The following is a 17,973-nucleotide window of genomic DNA, read 5'->3' on the forward strand; positions in this document are numbered from 1 at the left end:
ATGTTATTTGTTCCGGGGCAGGAGACTCTCTGGGCCTATTTTATATGGGGAAACATCCCTATAGGGCAAAGGCAACTGAAGATTAGCTCAGTAATCAATTTTAGAAGTACAGTCAGGCCTCAGGGACTACAACATCCCTCCCTTCTTAGAGCATGGCAAGATATTTGACATCATGAGGCCCTGCTGGAGACACATAACCTCAGTCACAGCAGAAAGTAGAGTCGGTAGGAGAAGTATTGCCAACCCACAGCTCAATGGGAAATGTTTCTGTCTCTTTAAACCATAACCATGGGGCCCACCCTGAGCTTCCTGATTTCTGAAGTCTGAGTGATTTCCTCCGTGTGCCGAGAGGAAACAGCCTTCTGCACTCACAGCCGAAGGGAAAGCAGCAGGTTGGGGCTTCTTGTGGCCAACTTCAGAGCCTGTCACCAGGAAAGGTGAGCCTGAGCCTGGGAGTGGCGGGGGCTGGGGGTGCTCTGAGAACCAGAAAGAACATGATTCCTAGAGTGTTTTCTGCCTGAACACTTGCATTCTACAAGGCATCATGCAGGCGAGCAAGATCTGGAACAGTCAAGGACATACTTCCAGGTTTTTAAGTAGGCAAAGTTCAGAGGAAATTTTAGGATCATCTTCTCCAGCTCTGGAGCACACACGTTCTTGGTGGGGAGTGAAACCTGTCTCCTCCCACATTCCCTTAACAAAGTAAGAAAAGAGTGTGCTGGAACCACCTCCAGGAATAAAATACAGTTTGAAAGGCATTAAACATTCCTCAAGCTCCCTATTGAGCAAAGGCAAAAGATATTTCTATGGCCCCATAAGCCATCTAACCTCGGAGTGAGTTACGACGTGACAAGACTGGGTACATTTGAACTCTCCTCCTCACTGTCCACAGAAGGGGCCCCTGAGGAGACATCTGAGATTAATATCTTGGTCTTCAACCCCTTTCCCTGCATGGCCCCTTAAACATCTGTTCCCTTAATTCAAGCTTCTCCTGCTCCAGCCACGGGGACACTTCAAATTCCCATCTGTACAATAAAGGGGGTTGCGAAAATGACTGATGTCCAAGTTCTGAGCTGTGGACATCAGAAACATTTAATTCATGAATCAGAATCTCTGAGGATGGATCCAAGAGATGTACATTTTTAAAGAACATTCAAGTAATTCTGAGAAGCAGCACATTTGAGCGGTGAAGAACTCAATAAACTTTGCGGTCTCTTAAAGTGTTAGGAATATAGGATTCTATAAGTGTACATTCCTCAATGATTAAGGGCCATTTGTCACCTCAGAGTTCAGCTGGGTCTTACTTTCCTTTAAAAAAAAAAACTATTTAAAATCATTTCAACCCCTCTTCCAAACTATGGAAAATTCCAAAGGCCTATCCAGAATTCTGCAGCACTGGAAAAAGAAATTCTCATTTTCTTGGTTGACAAGGACATTTTGCTTCATCTAAATTCTTTTCTCTGAATCTTGCAACTGTTTCTTCATTTCTGCTTTGATGTCATTTATGATCATCTGTTCATTCCTACAAGCAAAATAATTAATCACATAAGGCCCATGGAGTGAATTTTATTGAAGGCTTTGGGGAGGGCCAGTAGAGCTCCTGCAGAAACAGAAACAGCTCTAGATTTAATATGAGGCAAATCTGTTCTCCAAGTCCTTCAATCAAAGACAAGTTACTCAGCCAGCCTCTCTCTCTGCCCTTCCTTCATGTGTGGTGCCAATGGGAGAGAACACAGGTATCCAAGTGACCAGGGTGCAAGACACAACAAGTTTGACATGGATGGTGAGGCACAGACAGATGGTTGGGGAGGATCAATAGTCCTAGGAGGGAAAGCCAAGTGGGTTGGAAAGGCCCTGAAATCTGCTGATTGTGAAGTAGCTGACCGAGTGGGGTATTGTCTGGGAATGAGGCTGGAGACATAGATGCAGGGAGAAGTGAATTTGTGTTCAGGAGCTTGTGTGATTAGGCAAACTGGATCACAGAGGGTTTAGCTGTATTACACAATGTTAGATTTCAGCATAATCAGATTTGGAGGGGAAGCAACTTCAGGAGTTGAAGGGAAGTGTTCAAGTCTCTCCAGCACAGATATCGTATTTAGACATCTCTAGACAAACCAAATTATTTGATTTTAAGAAAACAGAGTTAGGGGACCTCCAGATCTACTTGGGAGATCTGTTCAATTTCCAAAAGAAAAATCCCAATTTTCTTCTTTCTTCCCAGGTCAGCCACTTGAAGGTGGGTGCCTAAGTCACTGGGTACATTTTCTGGTTCTGAGGGTTTACCTAATCTTCCCCCAGCTGCTGAATCCCCTGATATCTCTAGCTTATGTCAGTGATATAGAATCACCCGGGGAAAAGTAATACCTAAAGCCCATTGGCATTGAGTAAATGTTATAACCAACCCTCTGCTTTTTGCTTTTGGAGTTCCTGAAAAGACAAATCCAGCCTCACGCAATGTTCTCACAGCATCCTACCAACTCAAGGGCAGGGTGTTGGCCCTTCCAAGGCCATTCTTTCAAGTTCCAATATAATCCTTACTTAAAGAAGGATTAGCACAATGTATTATATTTGACGAAATTTACCTGTCTTCTCTCTAGCCACGTGCCCTTCTGCCAGGACATACACCTAGATTTTTAGATCCTTGCAAGCAAAAACCATGTCTTTTCACTGTGCTGTCACCAGCTCTTTGGACTTTGCCTGACACCCTGTAGGTGGTTATGCCTATTTGAGGAATAAATAAATGAATTAACAAATTGTGTTTGGGACTCTTCCAGGTAAGCATGGGAGGAAGGAAGATGGCGACAGATGAAGAAAATGTCTATGGTAAGACCAAATCTCTACACCTCATACTTGCCCCCCTAGGCTTGAACTTAGGGTAATAAGGAGAATGGGGCTTCCTCAAGACTGAACAGAGATAAGTTCCAGAGGTGTCTCAACTCTGGGATGAAACAGCACCAGCCCTGAGATTTGCATTTTAGCTGGATCTCTGCTGTGAGAAGTTAAGTTCTGTGACTAGCCTGCTCCCTTGGTTCCACGGTATAAAATAAGGATAATAAACCTACTCCGATCACCACAGAAGAAGTGCAGAGGGGATTAAATCATGCACTACAGTGAACATGATTTGTGAGGTAGAATGTTTAGAGAACAAGGATAGAGGGTTAAAACATATATTCTTTTTAGGCAGCCAGTTTAAGAGAGAGATAAGAGAGGAAGGAGAGAAAGAGGGAGAGAAGGAGAGAAGAAGGAAAGAGGGCTTATCTCACCCCCTCAACAGGCCTCTGAGAAACAGGCCTCTATTATCGCTCCCACTTTTGCCGAAGAGGCTTAATACTTAGATTATGCAACTTCCCCAAGGTTACACAACCAGCACGTGGTGGGGCTGTGATTCAAACCAGGGTATCTGGGACTCCACACAGCTCTTCACTACCAGGCAGTATTGCCCCCACTGCCTGTCTCTGGGGCTGGTCTCTGGGAGAATATTTCAGAGTCCATCGAAATTTTCAAATATGAAATAAATATGTCTGCATGTGTGTGGATGACCGGAAATGTCAGATGAACTATTGGGCTGGACTGATAAAGAAGCATTTCTATGATAATCAACTGTAGTTGGAGCATCTACTGGTGCAGGCAGACAACCCAAATACAAAAGGAAAAGGTGGAAATGAACGCCCAGGCATTCAAATCTCTATTCTTAACCACTTATGCTAAAGGCAAGAAGATTCCAGTTCCCAAGGGGAAGTTGGTTAAACTTAAGTAAGATTATAACACTTGGTCTCACAGGTTTAGAAGAGAACACTCAGTCCCGGCAGGAGTCCACGCGGAGGCTCATTCTTGTTGGGAGAACAGGGGCCGGGAAGAGCGCCACTGGGAACAGCATCCTGGGCCAGAGACGGTTCTTCTCCAGGCTGGGGGCCACGTCTGTGACCAGGGCCTGCACCACGGGCAGCCGCAGGTGGGACAAGTGCCACGTGGAAGTCGTGGACACTCCGGACATTTTCAGCTCCCAAGTGTCCAAGACAGATCCTGGCTGTGAGGAGAGAGGTCACTGCTACCTGCTCTCGGCCCCCGGACCCCACGCGCTGCTCCTGGTGACCCAGTTGGGTCGGTTCACCGCCCAGGACCAGCAGGCGGTGAGGCAGGTGAGGGACATGTTCGGGGAGGACGTCGTAAAGTGGATGGTCATCGTCTTCACCAGGAAGGAGGACCTGGCCGGGGGCTCCCTGCACGATTACGTGAGCAACACAGAGAACCGGGCCTTGCGCGAGCTGGTGGCCGAGTGCGGGGGCCGGGTCTGTGCCTTTGATAACCGGGCCACCGGCCGGGAGCAGGAAGCCCAGGTGGAGCAGCTGCTGGAGATGGTGGAGGGCCTGGTGCGGGAGCACAAGGGCGCCCATTACTCCAACGAGGTGTATGAGCTGGCGCAGGTGCTGCGCTGGGCAGGCCCTGAGGAGCGGCTCCGGCGGGTGGCGGAGCGCGTGGCAGCCAGGGTGCGGAGGAGGCCGTGGGGCGCCTGGCTGTCGGCCCGGCTGTGGAAGTGGCTGAAGTCCCCCAGGAGCTGGAGGCTGGGCCTGGCCCTGCTGCTGGGGGGCGCGCTCCTGTTCTGGGTGCTGCTCCACAGGCGGTGGTCGGAGGCCGCTGCGGAGGTCGGGCCTGACTAACAGCGCAGGTCCTAAAACTGAAGGCAACTTGGTTAAGAGAGGCTGAATTCTTGGAGCTGAAGGGAAAACTTCATTCCAACGGAAGGAATCCTGTAGTTTCAGGCATAGTTTTAATGACACAGAAAACTTTGAATGCTGCATCATCTTTGCAACTTTGCCAAGGCTCAGAGTTCACTTTTTAAGTTTTTAACTCATTTTAAATGATGTGTATGCAGAGTTTTAAAATAAATTCGTCTAACAATAACTTCCTTTGGTAGTTTTGGTAGTCTAATGTCAAGTAGCTTGTAGTGGGGACAAACGCATGGCACAGGGAAAACAAGTGCCATTATTTTCGAGCTTTTTAAAAAATTTAGACTGCCCCTCCTTGATAATTTTCTAGTTCTTATACATGGGTAGATAGGTTCCTTTGTGATCCTTGTAGACTTTTAGCATCAGTAAAAGAAATGTGGGGGTTACACACGTGAATGTTACTTCTGAGACATCAGTTTATAGTACAATGATTTACTACCAAAAAGATGAATGTAACTGTACTGTTACAAAGTGGAAAATAACAGTTTCCACTTTTCTAGAACATATTATGGTTCATGGCATTCCAAAATGAAGTAAGGGCCGGGCGAGGTGGCTCACGCCTGTAATCCCAACACTTTGGGAGGTCGAGGCGGGTGGATCACCTGAGGTCAGGAGTTCGAGACCAGCCTGACCAACATGGCGAAACCCCATCTCTACTAAAAATACAAAAATTAGCCAGGCATGATAGCACTCGCCTGTAATCCCAGCCATTCAGGAGGCTGAGGCGGGAGAATCACTTGATGCAGTGAGCCGAGATCGTGCCACTGCACTCCAGGCTGGGTAACAAAGCAAGAATCTGTCTCAAAAAAAAAGAAAAAGAAAAAGAAAAAGAGTAGGATATTGGGAAAATAACATATAATATCTTCTATATGGTTATTCATATTTTTATCACACACACACACACACACACAGTCTGTATCTCGAGCTCCTCTCTGGTTATGGAGAAGAGGCAGAGCGCCAGGTGCATAGGCTGAGACTGCAGACACCTGAGCATCCTATGCTGTGAGGCGAAAGCATCCGGTTTTTTCGGGGTGGGCCTGTCCAGGAAGGTTCTCGAATGCCACGTGATTAGAAAATGTGCCGCTGACTGGTTGTGCGAATCAAACAATAGGATTTCCTTATTTCTATTTCTGAGCATAATGAGAACCCTTTAAGGGAACTCATTGTCTTTAAATCAGCCAGCCTCTAGTGAGGTCATGGAGACATGGGAAGCAGGTATTGACATTAGCTCTATTCAAGAGGAAGAGGAGGAGGGAGTGTGCGCAGGCGCCCTAGGGTCTTCCCCAGCACACGTTGGGAAGAAGGGGTCTGCAAGCATGCGTACAATTGCCAGGTCAGGCTAAGGACTGCAGGAGGTTCCAGGTGGGTTGCGGGCTTCGGGCAGGCTGTGGTGAGGGGTCCTGAGGGCCTTGGTGACCGCTGCAGGGAGTTGGACTTTTTGAAGCGTGGCTCAAGAAAAACCCATGTTTAATTCCTGCCTTTCGCTTCCTCAGCAGCCTTTCTGGGCCCATGCAGGGGCCTCGAGCCAGGGAAGGATCCTTTGATGACCAGAGGGGACAGCAGGGAGGGCACAGCGTGGTCGTCCACGGCCACTTGCGCACGAGCCAGTGCTGCTGCTGGTGTTAGACAACAACTTCTATCAAAGTGGTTTAATGTACAGCAGCAACAAAGCTGCTTTGTGGAGCAGGGCTCCCCATAGGCAGTGTGCCCAGAGTAGCAGCTCGGAAGCAGTACTGCAATCATATTTATACCCACTTTCAACTATATGCAAATTTAGGGGTGAATTATGCCAAAATTTCTAGAAAAAAGGTCGTAACTTCCAGGTCGTGGGATTGTTGCTATGGAAAGGAGCCAAAACTTCCAGCTGTTGCCTTAGCAATGGTAACCTGACGTGGCACTGGTGAGTGTGTTTTATGGAGAGACTCTTTCACCTCTTCCCTTTCAGCTTGTCTTCAGTGTGGTCTGGAGCCCAATCCCCACCTCCAGAGTCTAGTCCTGCCTCCTACCTCAGTAATAAAAAGTAGTAGTATATGGTTAATTGTCAAATACATTTGCAAAGTGTAATCAAAGATATATTACCAATCTGAATCTCAAAATGTGCTATCATCTTTGAATTTGAATAATGTATTATTGAAGAAGTTACAGTTTTCCTTTACATTCAATAACATTTCTTTAGTGGTTTTCTTTTTCAGATACTTTGATTATGATCTTTTTTTTTTTTCATCTTTGTATCCCCGTTATACAACCCAGTGCCTGGCATAGAAAGTGGGATCAACAAATGTTTGGAAAATGAATTGTAAAGTTGACTTTCCTGTACCTTTTTAATATTAGATTTCTAGCTACCAGACTTTTGACCATTTTCTAAATTTTCTACCATAGATAACAGAAAATTCTTTCGTGCAAGCATGCCATTGTATTAATGATATTCTCCTGCCCTAAGGAAATTTACTTCCCTTCAAGCACAGGGTCCCCCAAATTACTGTATTTCCACCCCTTTCAGCTTATTTTACCCTTTTCTCCTACTACAGAACAGTTGGCATTCACCATTCCCTTCGGTAAAGTCTTTTTTTAGGCTGTGGCTTAAAGGTTGCTTTTTCCCCCATAGCTCAAGGTTAGGCCTTGTGACCTCACTTATGTAATTTGAGTGATTTGATAGCACAAATCAATTTTATACTTAAATTACAGCATAAAACAGCACTGCCTCCTGTTGGAAAAACTTGCTTGCTAATTTTAACCAGACACAGTAAAAATACTGTCCAATATCTCAAAAATTGTATGAATATATATCCATTTCAATTGTCCCCCTTCCTCTCCTCTCCTTTTATCTCTTGGAAGATAAAAATGTATGGGTCCTGTGCTGATAATGTTTCTGTTCATATTTCTATGCCCTGGTACCTGGATCAGCTTTTGTTCTACACAAAAAGACTTGTATCTGGCTTATTTCTGAAAGCTAGTGTTGGCCATGATGAACTTTTAGAGCAAAAGATTTCAGGCAGAGTACATTCTTACATATTCTTACACAATCAATATTCAGTTCCAGCCCGCACAGTAGCCCTAACAAATACCAGTGCTCCTTCCAGAGATTCACCTATGGATTCAGTACCCCAGAAGAGAATTTCTGTAAATTCTTGGGGAAGCTATAGCTAGACTATGGCTCAACACTCATTTTTCCCCCATGATTCTTAATCTAACAGTGGCAATGTTGGCCTCTTCTTAGGCAACTAGATTCGGTTCTTGCTTATTCTACCAATAAAATACTTTATTGAGATGCTTACAAATTTGTCCCCTCCTCTTTATTTCTTTAAGAAGTTATCACTCCATATACTGGATGTTTAGTTATAATTATTGGTTTGAGTCTTATTTTTATACTTTCAATCACATTCTTTGCCTAATTCTTCTCATATTTTTATATTTTCTTTCCCTCCTCATAATTCTCTTTACATACCACTAAGTTTAGGCACTTGGACTTTTTTTACTTTCAAAATGGTGTTATATTGTGCATATCCTCTTGACTTCATACGTCTGAAGACTCCTAGACTATCTTTTCTACTACATGCTAGCAGAATGTATCATGATGAACACTGAAGAGAATTGCATACCACCGCTCAAAAATTAAACACACACACTTGCATGCATGCAAACGCACGCACACACACACACACACACAAGGATAGACATCTCAATCTCAAGAAATAAAAAGGAAAGAAAGACTTTCTGACTTCCAGTTCTGCAGAAGGATCAACTCCAAGTTTTAAGCCTGAATTACCAGAATTTGTCTCCAGTAGGCAGAGAAGGCCTTCTTCTTGGAAAGCCACTGATTCTTTCTTGTGTTAAAGGAGATAACTAATATTCTCTGTAGGTCCCTCTATAACAGCTTGCACATGAAGACCTAGATCAAGATTGTCTCTGATGCTCAGTTAGGGTTACTCAGAATCAATAAGATCAATGGAGGCCGGGTGCATTGGCTCACGCCTGTAATCCCAGCACTTTGGGAGGCCAAGGTGGGTGGATAATGAGGTCAGGAGATCGAGACCATCCTGGCCAACATGGTGAAACCCCATCTCTACTAAAAATACCAAAAAAGAAAAAAAAAAATGAGCCGGGTGTGGTGGTGCAAGCCTGTAGTCCCAGCTACTCAGGAGGCTGAGGCAGGAGAATCACTTGAGCCCGGGAGGCGGAGGTTGCAGTGAGCCAAGATCGTGCTGCTGCACTCCAGTCTGGGTGACAGGACAAGACTCCATCTCAAAAAAAAAAAAAAAAATCAATGGAACATAGATCTTATGGTAAAGGTGGCTAGATAATTAGTACAATACTCCCATAGAGAATAGTGTTAACACTCTGGATAAAATAAATTAAATAGTAAGCTTCAAAGACCTAACAAAAGAGTGAGGAATTTCTAGAACAAACCTAAGAAAATTGAAAACCCAGAAACCTAAGCCTGATAAGCAGCCACTTTTGCCCTTAGGGTATTTTCAGGTCAAGTAGAAACAGCTTAAAGATGGAGCCACAATTTGGGATTTGGTAATTTTATAGGATAATCAGGATAAAAGTAAAATCCACAATCCATCCAAAGTGAAGAATGTCATCCTCGCCTTACTTTTAGAAAGGAGCCCGCCTGTAATCCCAGAACTTTGGGAGGCTGAGGCAGGCGGATCACCTGAAGTCAGGAGTTTGAGACCAGGCTGGCCAACCTGGTAAGACCACGTCTCTACTAAAAATACAAAAAATTAGCCAGGCATGGTGGTGCATGTCTGTAATCCCAGCTACTTGGGAGGCTGTGGCAGAAGAATTGCTTGAACATGGGAGGCAGAGGTTGCAGTGAGCCGAGATCGTGCCATTGCACTCCAGCCTGGGTGACAGAGTGAGACTCCATCTCAAAAAAAAGAAAAAAGAAAAAAAGGATCCTAAAGTGATAAATTCTCAGATGTAAATCATCCTTCCTGTAGACTGGTAGTGTGAGTGTCCTTAGACTTGATTAAAGCGGTCTTTCTCCAATAGTGTCTCAAGATTTGGCATTAAAAAGGAATTCTACCTGGAGGATGATACTAATATTTTGGGCCTTAAATTTTCCCTTGAACACTTCTTTTTAAATGTAATGTCTAGCACTCAGAGAAAACCAAACACCAAAAGAAACATGATGCAATGAGAAAACCAAACAAAAAGTAACAGAAACAAATAAGCAAAAACTTGAGATACTATAATGATCAGATATGGGTGTAAAATAAGTATACTTACAATATCTAAGACAATTTTTAAGCAATCTTTAAAATGTCTTCAGAAAATAGGAAAATATAAAACTGACATGATACATTTGCAAACATACCAAATAAAACTATTAGAATTGACAAACGGAATGTGGCAGCCATAAAACATGCCACCCATGTCACCAGCTCTGGAGAGTATGATTGGTAAATGGCTCTGCTTCTGTCCCTCTGGACCCACCACCATGTTTGTGCCAAAGGCATGCCACCTGCAGACTGCTCCCAGCCAGTGAGCTAGCACATTGGCATGGTGAGGGTACTCAGGCTCCTCCTGGAAAGACATGAGCTTCCTCTAACTGGTGGCTTGGCTCAAAGACTCTCTCTTGGCTCTCTGAATCTTTCCTGGAACTGCACTGCCCACGACTCTTCCTAACCAAACCTTCTTTCTTTCCACTCTCCCTTCACAGGTGTCAAACCATTATGGTCTGAAATCTATCCTTCCCTCTACATGCTTCTGCCTCCATTAAATTTTTTGTACATCCAATCCAGTTTTGGTGTTTCCTCCTTCACAAACCTGAACTTATATAACTGAAATTAACAACTCAGTGGACAGATTTAATGGATTAAACAGTGCTGAAGAGAGAATCAGGATAGAAGAAAATACGGAATGCAGCCCAGAGATACCAAATAGATAGGCAATGTGGAGAGAGGGTAAGAAATATAGAGAAAAGAGTGAGAAGATTTAACATATTAATCATCATTCTGAAAGAATAGAAAAACATAGGTTCACAGAGATAAGGCAAAAAGAAAAAAGGAATAGAAAAACAGGAGTTAAGACAATATCTGAAAACAGAATTTTCCAGAACAGATAAAATATATCAATCCACTAATTCAATTAAACCAATAAACTTAAAGCAGAAAAAAGACATATTATAAAAGAGTGAAAATTGGACTGACAACTGACTTCTAAAAAGAGGCAAAAAAAAACCTGTTCTGCACAAGACTTCTATTACACATATACAAAGAACACCCTGGATTCTGTGATAGTTAATTTTATGTGTCAGCTTGATTGAACTAAAGGATGCCTAGATAGCTAGTAAGATATTATTTCTGTGTGTGTTTGTGAAGGTGTTTCCAGAAGAGATTAGCATTTGAATCCGTAGATTCAAACGAGTAAAGAAGTTCTGCCATCACCAATATGGGCAGACATCGTCTAGTCTGTTGAAGTTCCAAATAGAACAAAAAGGCAGCAAAGGGCAATTCATTCTCTCCTCTCGAGCTGGGACATCCATCTTCTCCTGCCTTCAAACAATGGAGCTCCTGGTTCTCAAGCCTTTGAACTCTTGGACTTACACCAACAACCTCCCACACACACACCTGGTTCTTGGACCTTTGGCCTCAAACTGGGAGAGTTACATCATCAGCTTCCCTGGTTCTCAGGCCTTCAAACTTAGATTGGATTACACCATCAGCTTTCCTAGTTCTCCAGCTCACAGACAGCATATTATGGGGCTCTCAGCCTCCATAATCATGCAGACCAACTACACACACACACACGCACGCACGCACACACAATGGGTTCTCTATTTTTGGAGAACCCTCACGAATACAGCTGCCATTAGGAAGAAGGTCAGGATCACTGAGAAAGCCCAGTGCCCAAAGCCCAGGCACATAGGGCATGCCTAAGACTGAAGCTATGTAAGAACAACAAAGAACACTTCCCTGCCCTTGCCATATATCTAAAAAAATACTGGGTGATTAACAAGCAATCCAGTCTACTACAGGGAAGTGTCAAAGCCTGGAACCACCCTCTATGAAGTGGAGTTATGCAGAGATAACTGAAATCTGAGGGTGAATGGAACAGGAACACCAGGTAAAGCCCTGTGGCATTTCAGTCCCCACCTAAGCACAAGGCAACACTAAACAAATTAAAAACCTAAGATGCACTGAAGGTAACCATAGCAACAACCCCAACCCAGTTCAACTCTTAATTAGATTGACTCAACTGAACACTAGCAGCCTGACAGAAGAAGAGGCATAACCATTCTAGGTATAAATACTATTTATCCCAATCTACTTTCCTACTGTGCATATTTACAATTTAATAAAGTTATAATGTATTCAGAAAAGCAAAAGTATAATAATCCATAATAAAAGGACAAAACAATCCACAGAACCAGACTCAGAAATAATCCAGAAGTGGGACAGGGACTTTAAAATAATTATGATTACTATGCTAAAGGACGAAGTGAAAAATGTAGACAACATGTAATAAAATTTTAGGCATTTCAACAGAGAGATGGAAACTATAAGAGTCAAATGTAAATGTTAGAAATTAAAAACATTCTATGAGAAATGAAGTATTCCTTAAGGGTTACATCAGTAGACTTGACACAGTTGAGGAAGGAAACAGTGAAATTGAAAATAAGTTAATAGAAATTGTTCAAACTGAGCAAAAGGAGAAAAACAAATGAGGGGAAAACAATATCTAGGAGTTATGAAATTATATCAAGCAGTTTAACATACCTGTCAAAAAGGGAGAATGGATAGAAGAAATATTTGAAAAGGAAATGGTTAAGACTTTTCTAAAAGTATTGAAGGACACCAAACTACAGATCCAAGAAACAGAGAGCTCCAAGCAGGGTAAACATATAACAAAGCAAAACAGAAAATCTAGACATTTTATACTTAAACTGTTGAGAACCAATGATAAAGAGGAAGTCTTAAATATAACTAGGGGGAAAGGACATTATATGAGAAGAATAAATATTAGAATTACAGCTGATTTTTTTGTCAGAAACTACAATTCAGAACACAATTGAATAGCATCTTTATAATACTGAAATACAAAAAACTACCCAGAATGTTATAGCCAGCAAAAATCTTTCTAATATGATGGTGAAATAAAGAATCTAACAAAAGCTGGAACAATTAATTATCAACTTATCTTCACTATAAGAAATGTTAAAAGAAGTTTTTCAGGCAGAAGGAATGAATATGACACCAGATAGAAATTTGAATCTACACAAAGAAATGAAAAGCCCTAGAAATGGAAAAAATAAATACAAATATAAAAGAAATTTATTTTACATTTTATAGCTCTAACAAAAATAGTAATAGTGTATTAGGGAAGTTATAAAATATGTAAAAGTTTACAACAATAATATAAAAATGGGAAGGACGAATTGCAAATACACTATTGTAACTTTCTTAAAATATATGTGAAGTGGCCTGAAATTTTTATAGGTAGATTGTGATAAATGATCTAAAATCCATTTAGATTGGTTAAAACCACAAGAAAACCATAAGATTCAACCATATGCTATCTACAAAAAAATGCACTTTAAATATAATGACTGAATTGGTTATCTATTGCTGCATAACAAATTACCACAAATGTGACAACTTACAACAACACACAATTATTATCTCACAGTTTCTGTGGATCAAGAGTTGATATTTTTGGAATGTTTGGCCCCTCATTTCTCATGTTGAAATGTAATCTCTAATGTTAGAGGCAGGACCTGGTGGGAAGTGTTTGGGTCATGGGAGTGGATCCTTCATAGAAGGATTGGTGCTGTCCTCACTGCAGTGAGTGAGACCTGGTTATTTGGAAGTGTGTAGCACCTCCCCCACACTTTGCTGTTACTCTCATCGTGTGACGTGCAGGCTCCCCTTTGTCTTCCACAATGATTGGAAGCCTCCTGAGGCCCTCACCAGAAGCAGATGCCAGCACTGTGCTTCCTGCACAGCCTGCAAACTGTCAGCCAAAATAAATGTATTTTCTTTATAAATTACTCAGTCTCAGTATTTCTCTATAGCAATGCAAAAACAGCCTAGCACAGGAATCCAGACATGGCTTAGATGGAACCTCTACTCAGGGTTTTGTGAAGCTGAAATGGAAGTCTTACCCATGCTGCCATTTGGAGCTCAGGGTCCTTTTCCAACTTCATTCGGGTTGTTGGCAGAATTCAGTTGTTTGTGGTTGAAAGACTGTTGTTGTGGGTAGATCCTAGAGGCTGCCCCTCTCCATATATTCACAGGCAGTTTAAAGCATGAATGTTTGCTTTCTTAAAAGCTGGAAGTATCTCTTGCTTTTAAGGCTTCTTTTAATTAGGTGAGACCTACCCAGAATAATCTCCCCTTTAACTAATGCAAAACTAGCTGATTAGAGACTTTAATTAAATTTGCAAAATCCCTTCACTTCTACCATGTAAACCAATCATAGGAATGTCATTCATTCTATTCACAGGTCTTCCCACACTAAAGAGGAAGAGATTATCCAGGGCATGTATACTAGTTTATGGGAATCTTGGAGCCCACCTTAGAATTCTGCCTATCACAGTCATAGAGATGGCTTAAAAGTAAAAGAATGAGGAAATAAACATCATGAAAACACTCATCAAAAGAAAGCTGGAGAACCTACATTAATATAATATAGATCCGTAGTCCACAGAGCAAGGAATATTGTCAAGGATAAAGATGGACATTACATGATGATAAATGTGTTAATGTATCAGAAAAATATAAGAATCCTTAGAATATTTGCACCTAAAAACAGAGCTTCAAAATACATGAAGCAAAACTAAAGAAACCAAAAAGATACATAGACAAATCCAAAATTATACTTGGATACTTTAAACCTTCTTTCTCAGTAATCAATAAAACATGTAGACAGAAAATCCGTAAGAATATGGAAGGTACAAGACTGGATACATTCCCTTAAGTTCAGGAAAAGGCCAGAATGTCCTTCATTGCCACTCCAATTTAATGTTTTGATAGAGACCCTGCCAGTGAAAGGAGGTGAAGAAAAGAAATTAAAAGCACACAGATTGGAAAGAACAGAATAAAAACTGTTTTTATTTGCAGATGACATAATTTTCTATGATGAAAATCTCAATCAAGAAAAAATTCTAGAATTAATAAACTAACAAGGTCAGAAAATATAAGGTCAACAAACAAAAATCAATTATATTCTTGCATACTTGTAATGAATGACTGGAAACTGAAATTAAATCATCAATACCTTTTATAGTACCATTAAAATTATAAAATATTGGGATTAATCTAAGGTTTTTACACTGAAAACTACAAAACATTGATGAGGAAAATCAAACAAGACCTAAATAACTGGAACAATATTATGCCATGTCCATGAATCAGAAGATTCAATATTATTCAGATATCAATTATTTCCAAATGAATCTGTAGAGTCATGCAATCACAATCAAAATCTGGAAGGATTTTCTTATATATTTTTCAAGCTGATTCTAAAATTTGTATTTAAAAACCAAAACCATTTTAAGAAAAAGAGAATTTCCACTTCCTGATCACAAGATTTATATATAGCTGCCATCATCATAACAGTGAGGTACTGGTGAAAATCAGACATAAAGATCAATGGAACAGAATACAGTTCAGAAATAGACATATATATATGATCAATTAATTTTTGAAAGGGTACCAAAGTAATTTAATAAAAAAGGATATTCCCTGCAAGATAAGTTGATGGAATGAAAAACTGGACATATATTTGCAAAAAAAACTTGATTTATATCTCACGCCATATACTAAAATTAACTAATGTGGTCTTCTGAAAACCGTTTCTCTAGACTGCAGTCTCCTTATCTGTAATATGGGGGAGGAAAGGACTAGTTTACATGATCCCCAAGATTCTTCTAGCTCTCACCTTCTGTGCCTGTGCCTTTTTCCTTTCCCTTCCACACAACTCAGTTATTCACTGGGTTAAACTCAAATGGCAGACGTGTGCATGCAAGTCTCCATGAGGCTTATGGCAGCACAGGCTGTAGTTTTCATAGAAAAGCCACAGGAGGTATGACTTCTAATGTTGTCACTGAACTGTTTCTAATGCTTCTTGTGCAAATCAACTGCCTTCACACGTTCAGCTTTGCCTCCACTTTTTATCATTGCTCTTGCTGTGTTTTCCCTTCTCTGAAAAAGCAAATAGGCAGCCACTGTGGTCCTTGCTTAGGCTCTCAGGATACAGAAGCATCCCCAGGCCAGGAACCCCATGTCCTGGGTCTGGGAAAACCTGGCCTTGACAGAGACCGTGGGGCAGCTTGGAAGCACTGCCTGGGGCAGAATCTGACGGAATCTCCTGACTGTGTGTAAGGTCTGATAGCTTCAGGAGAGGAGGAACCAGAGATCTTGGGGTGGGATATGTTAAAAGACAATGTGCACCCCAAGAAGCCTGGGCCAGTCCTACAGATGTGCCTGTTGGTAACTCTGATACCCCATGATGTCAAATGTCAACAGTAATTTCAGACAGAAGGAAAGCAAGACCCAGACAGCAGGACTTTGTATATTATACTTTTTTCATCAAAAGTAGAGCTTCCCAACTTTTTCATGTCGATGTCCACATGGTAACATTTGTCACAGCATAGTGTGTAAACAGAAGAGGCTGCTCTCAACCTCAGATGCAACTGATCTCAGGCCTTGAGCCACCTTGGGGTTTTGGGGGGCTCTTTGTCTCCCCTCGGAGGGGTGAGGGGGAAAATATCTCAACAAACCTATAATTGATTGACAGCTCAAGGGCCGAGAATTTCCAATGTAATGACTCAAAAGGAAATCAGCCTGGTGAGGGTACACCTCAGCAAGCTCAGAAACATTATTCGTGACAGGAAGATATCAGCTTGTGGATCCCAAGACGCTCACCCGGAGACATTCAGTTAGTTGCAGGTGATAATGTCAGGGTAGGGGAGGGTCTCATTAGGCTTTCAGGAGGGTCCACCCCACTCCAGATGCAACAGGAGCTGTCCTCCATGATGCCAGCCAGGAAATCTTCAGGGACCTTGTCATCCCATCTGGACCTCATCTAACCCATCTAATAAACAACTAGAGGAGAGCGTCAAGGCATGCATTCAGTCCTGCTCCTCCCTCTTGGCCTTTTGGGCTAACTAAATGGGTGAAGGTTCTACTCTAGATGCAATGCTATGGAATTAGACAACTAGACATCAGCTACCCAGACAACTCCAGAGGTCATGACAACAAGCTCTTAAACCTGCTCTAGGCACTGTCCTGCCCTGACACCTACATACTCTCTGCTTCCTTTAAAATAACCGCTTCAAAGGGCCCCTTCTCCACCTCCAGTCAACCTTGATCACATGTCCAAGTTCTACTCCACACCTCAGGGCTTTCTCCTTGGGGTTGGTCCGTTTTGACCCCTTTTCTTCCCAAAATCCTGCTTGATACATTGTCTAAAACTGTGCTTTCATGTATTTTTTACCATGACCCTCAGTTTTATACTGCTTCCCAGAGCTTACATACACTCATATTTTGTGTGATTAATTTCTACAGTTTCTATTCTACTCTATTTCATGTTTTAATGCTCTATAATGGGGTGTATGAAATACACTTGTCCAAAACATTCATTTGGGACCCTTACTCATTGTCTTTCATTTGCATAAGCCTTGTCTCTCTAATAAGATTTCAGATTCCTTACAAGGGTGGCTTTTTGTCTGCTTCCCATAGGTGCTGTCTGGACTTACCACCCATTAGGGCTGGTGTGGTGCAAAGGCTCAGGAGAATAGGGTAAATTTGCTTCAAAAGATGCAATATTTAGATACTTAGAGTGTACTTCATGGCATCGTTAATCCTTCCTCCATGTTGTATGTCAACTGTGGGCTCAAATAGTGGCCCCTTTAATTGACCTGGATGTTTCTGAATCCTCAACTCTACCTCCTGGATTCACCCCTAGATGATCTCCGCCCCCACCGTGAAGCCTCTTCAGCAGTTGTGGTCTTTGTAGAGCACCCTTATCCAGGAGGCTCCTTTCCTCACCCTCAATTAGAGGCACCCCTGACCTGGCCCCTCTCAGCCCTGAAAAGAGTAGCCATGACCTTGTCCAGACACAAAGGAAATAATAATGTTGATAATATAGAAATGCCTGCATTTTAATACTTTTTTTCAGCATCTTTTACCTGCTCTTTGATTTTCATAAGAACACAATGTTCTAAAAAAAAGTTCCAAGAAAGAACTTTTTTTAGAGTGACTACCGACAAGGAAGAGAAATCACACTTCAGCAT

At 41.9% G+C, this 17,973-nt stretch overlaps 1 protein-coding gene across 1 annotated transcript; it reads left to right on the top strand.

The window, feature by feature from the left end:
* Positions 1-333: 333 nt before the first annotated feature.
* On the top strand, positions 334-4,902 carry GIMAP1 (GTPase, IMAP family member 1). The gene is made up of 3 exons (XM_008967932.4): positions 334-437; positions 2,775-2,823; positions 3,781-4,902. Exons 2-3 carry the CDS (start codon positions 2,781-2,783, stop codon positions 4,656-4,658), a joined length of 921 nt encoding a protein of 306 aa, XP_008966180.2. The 5' UTR covers positions 334-437; positions 2,775-2,780; the 3' UTR covers positions 4,659-4,902.
* The last annotated feature ends 13,071 nt before the right edge of the window (positions 4,903-17,973 follow it).

The sequence above is a fragment of the Pan paniscus genome, chromosome 6, assembly GCF_029289425.2.
Source record: "Pan paniscus chromosome 6, NHGRI_mPanPan1-v2.0_pri, whole genome shotgun sequence".
NCBI classification, from domain to species: Eukaryota; Metazoa; Chordata; class Mammalia; order Primates; family Hominidae; genus Pan; species Pan paniscus.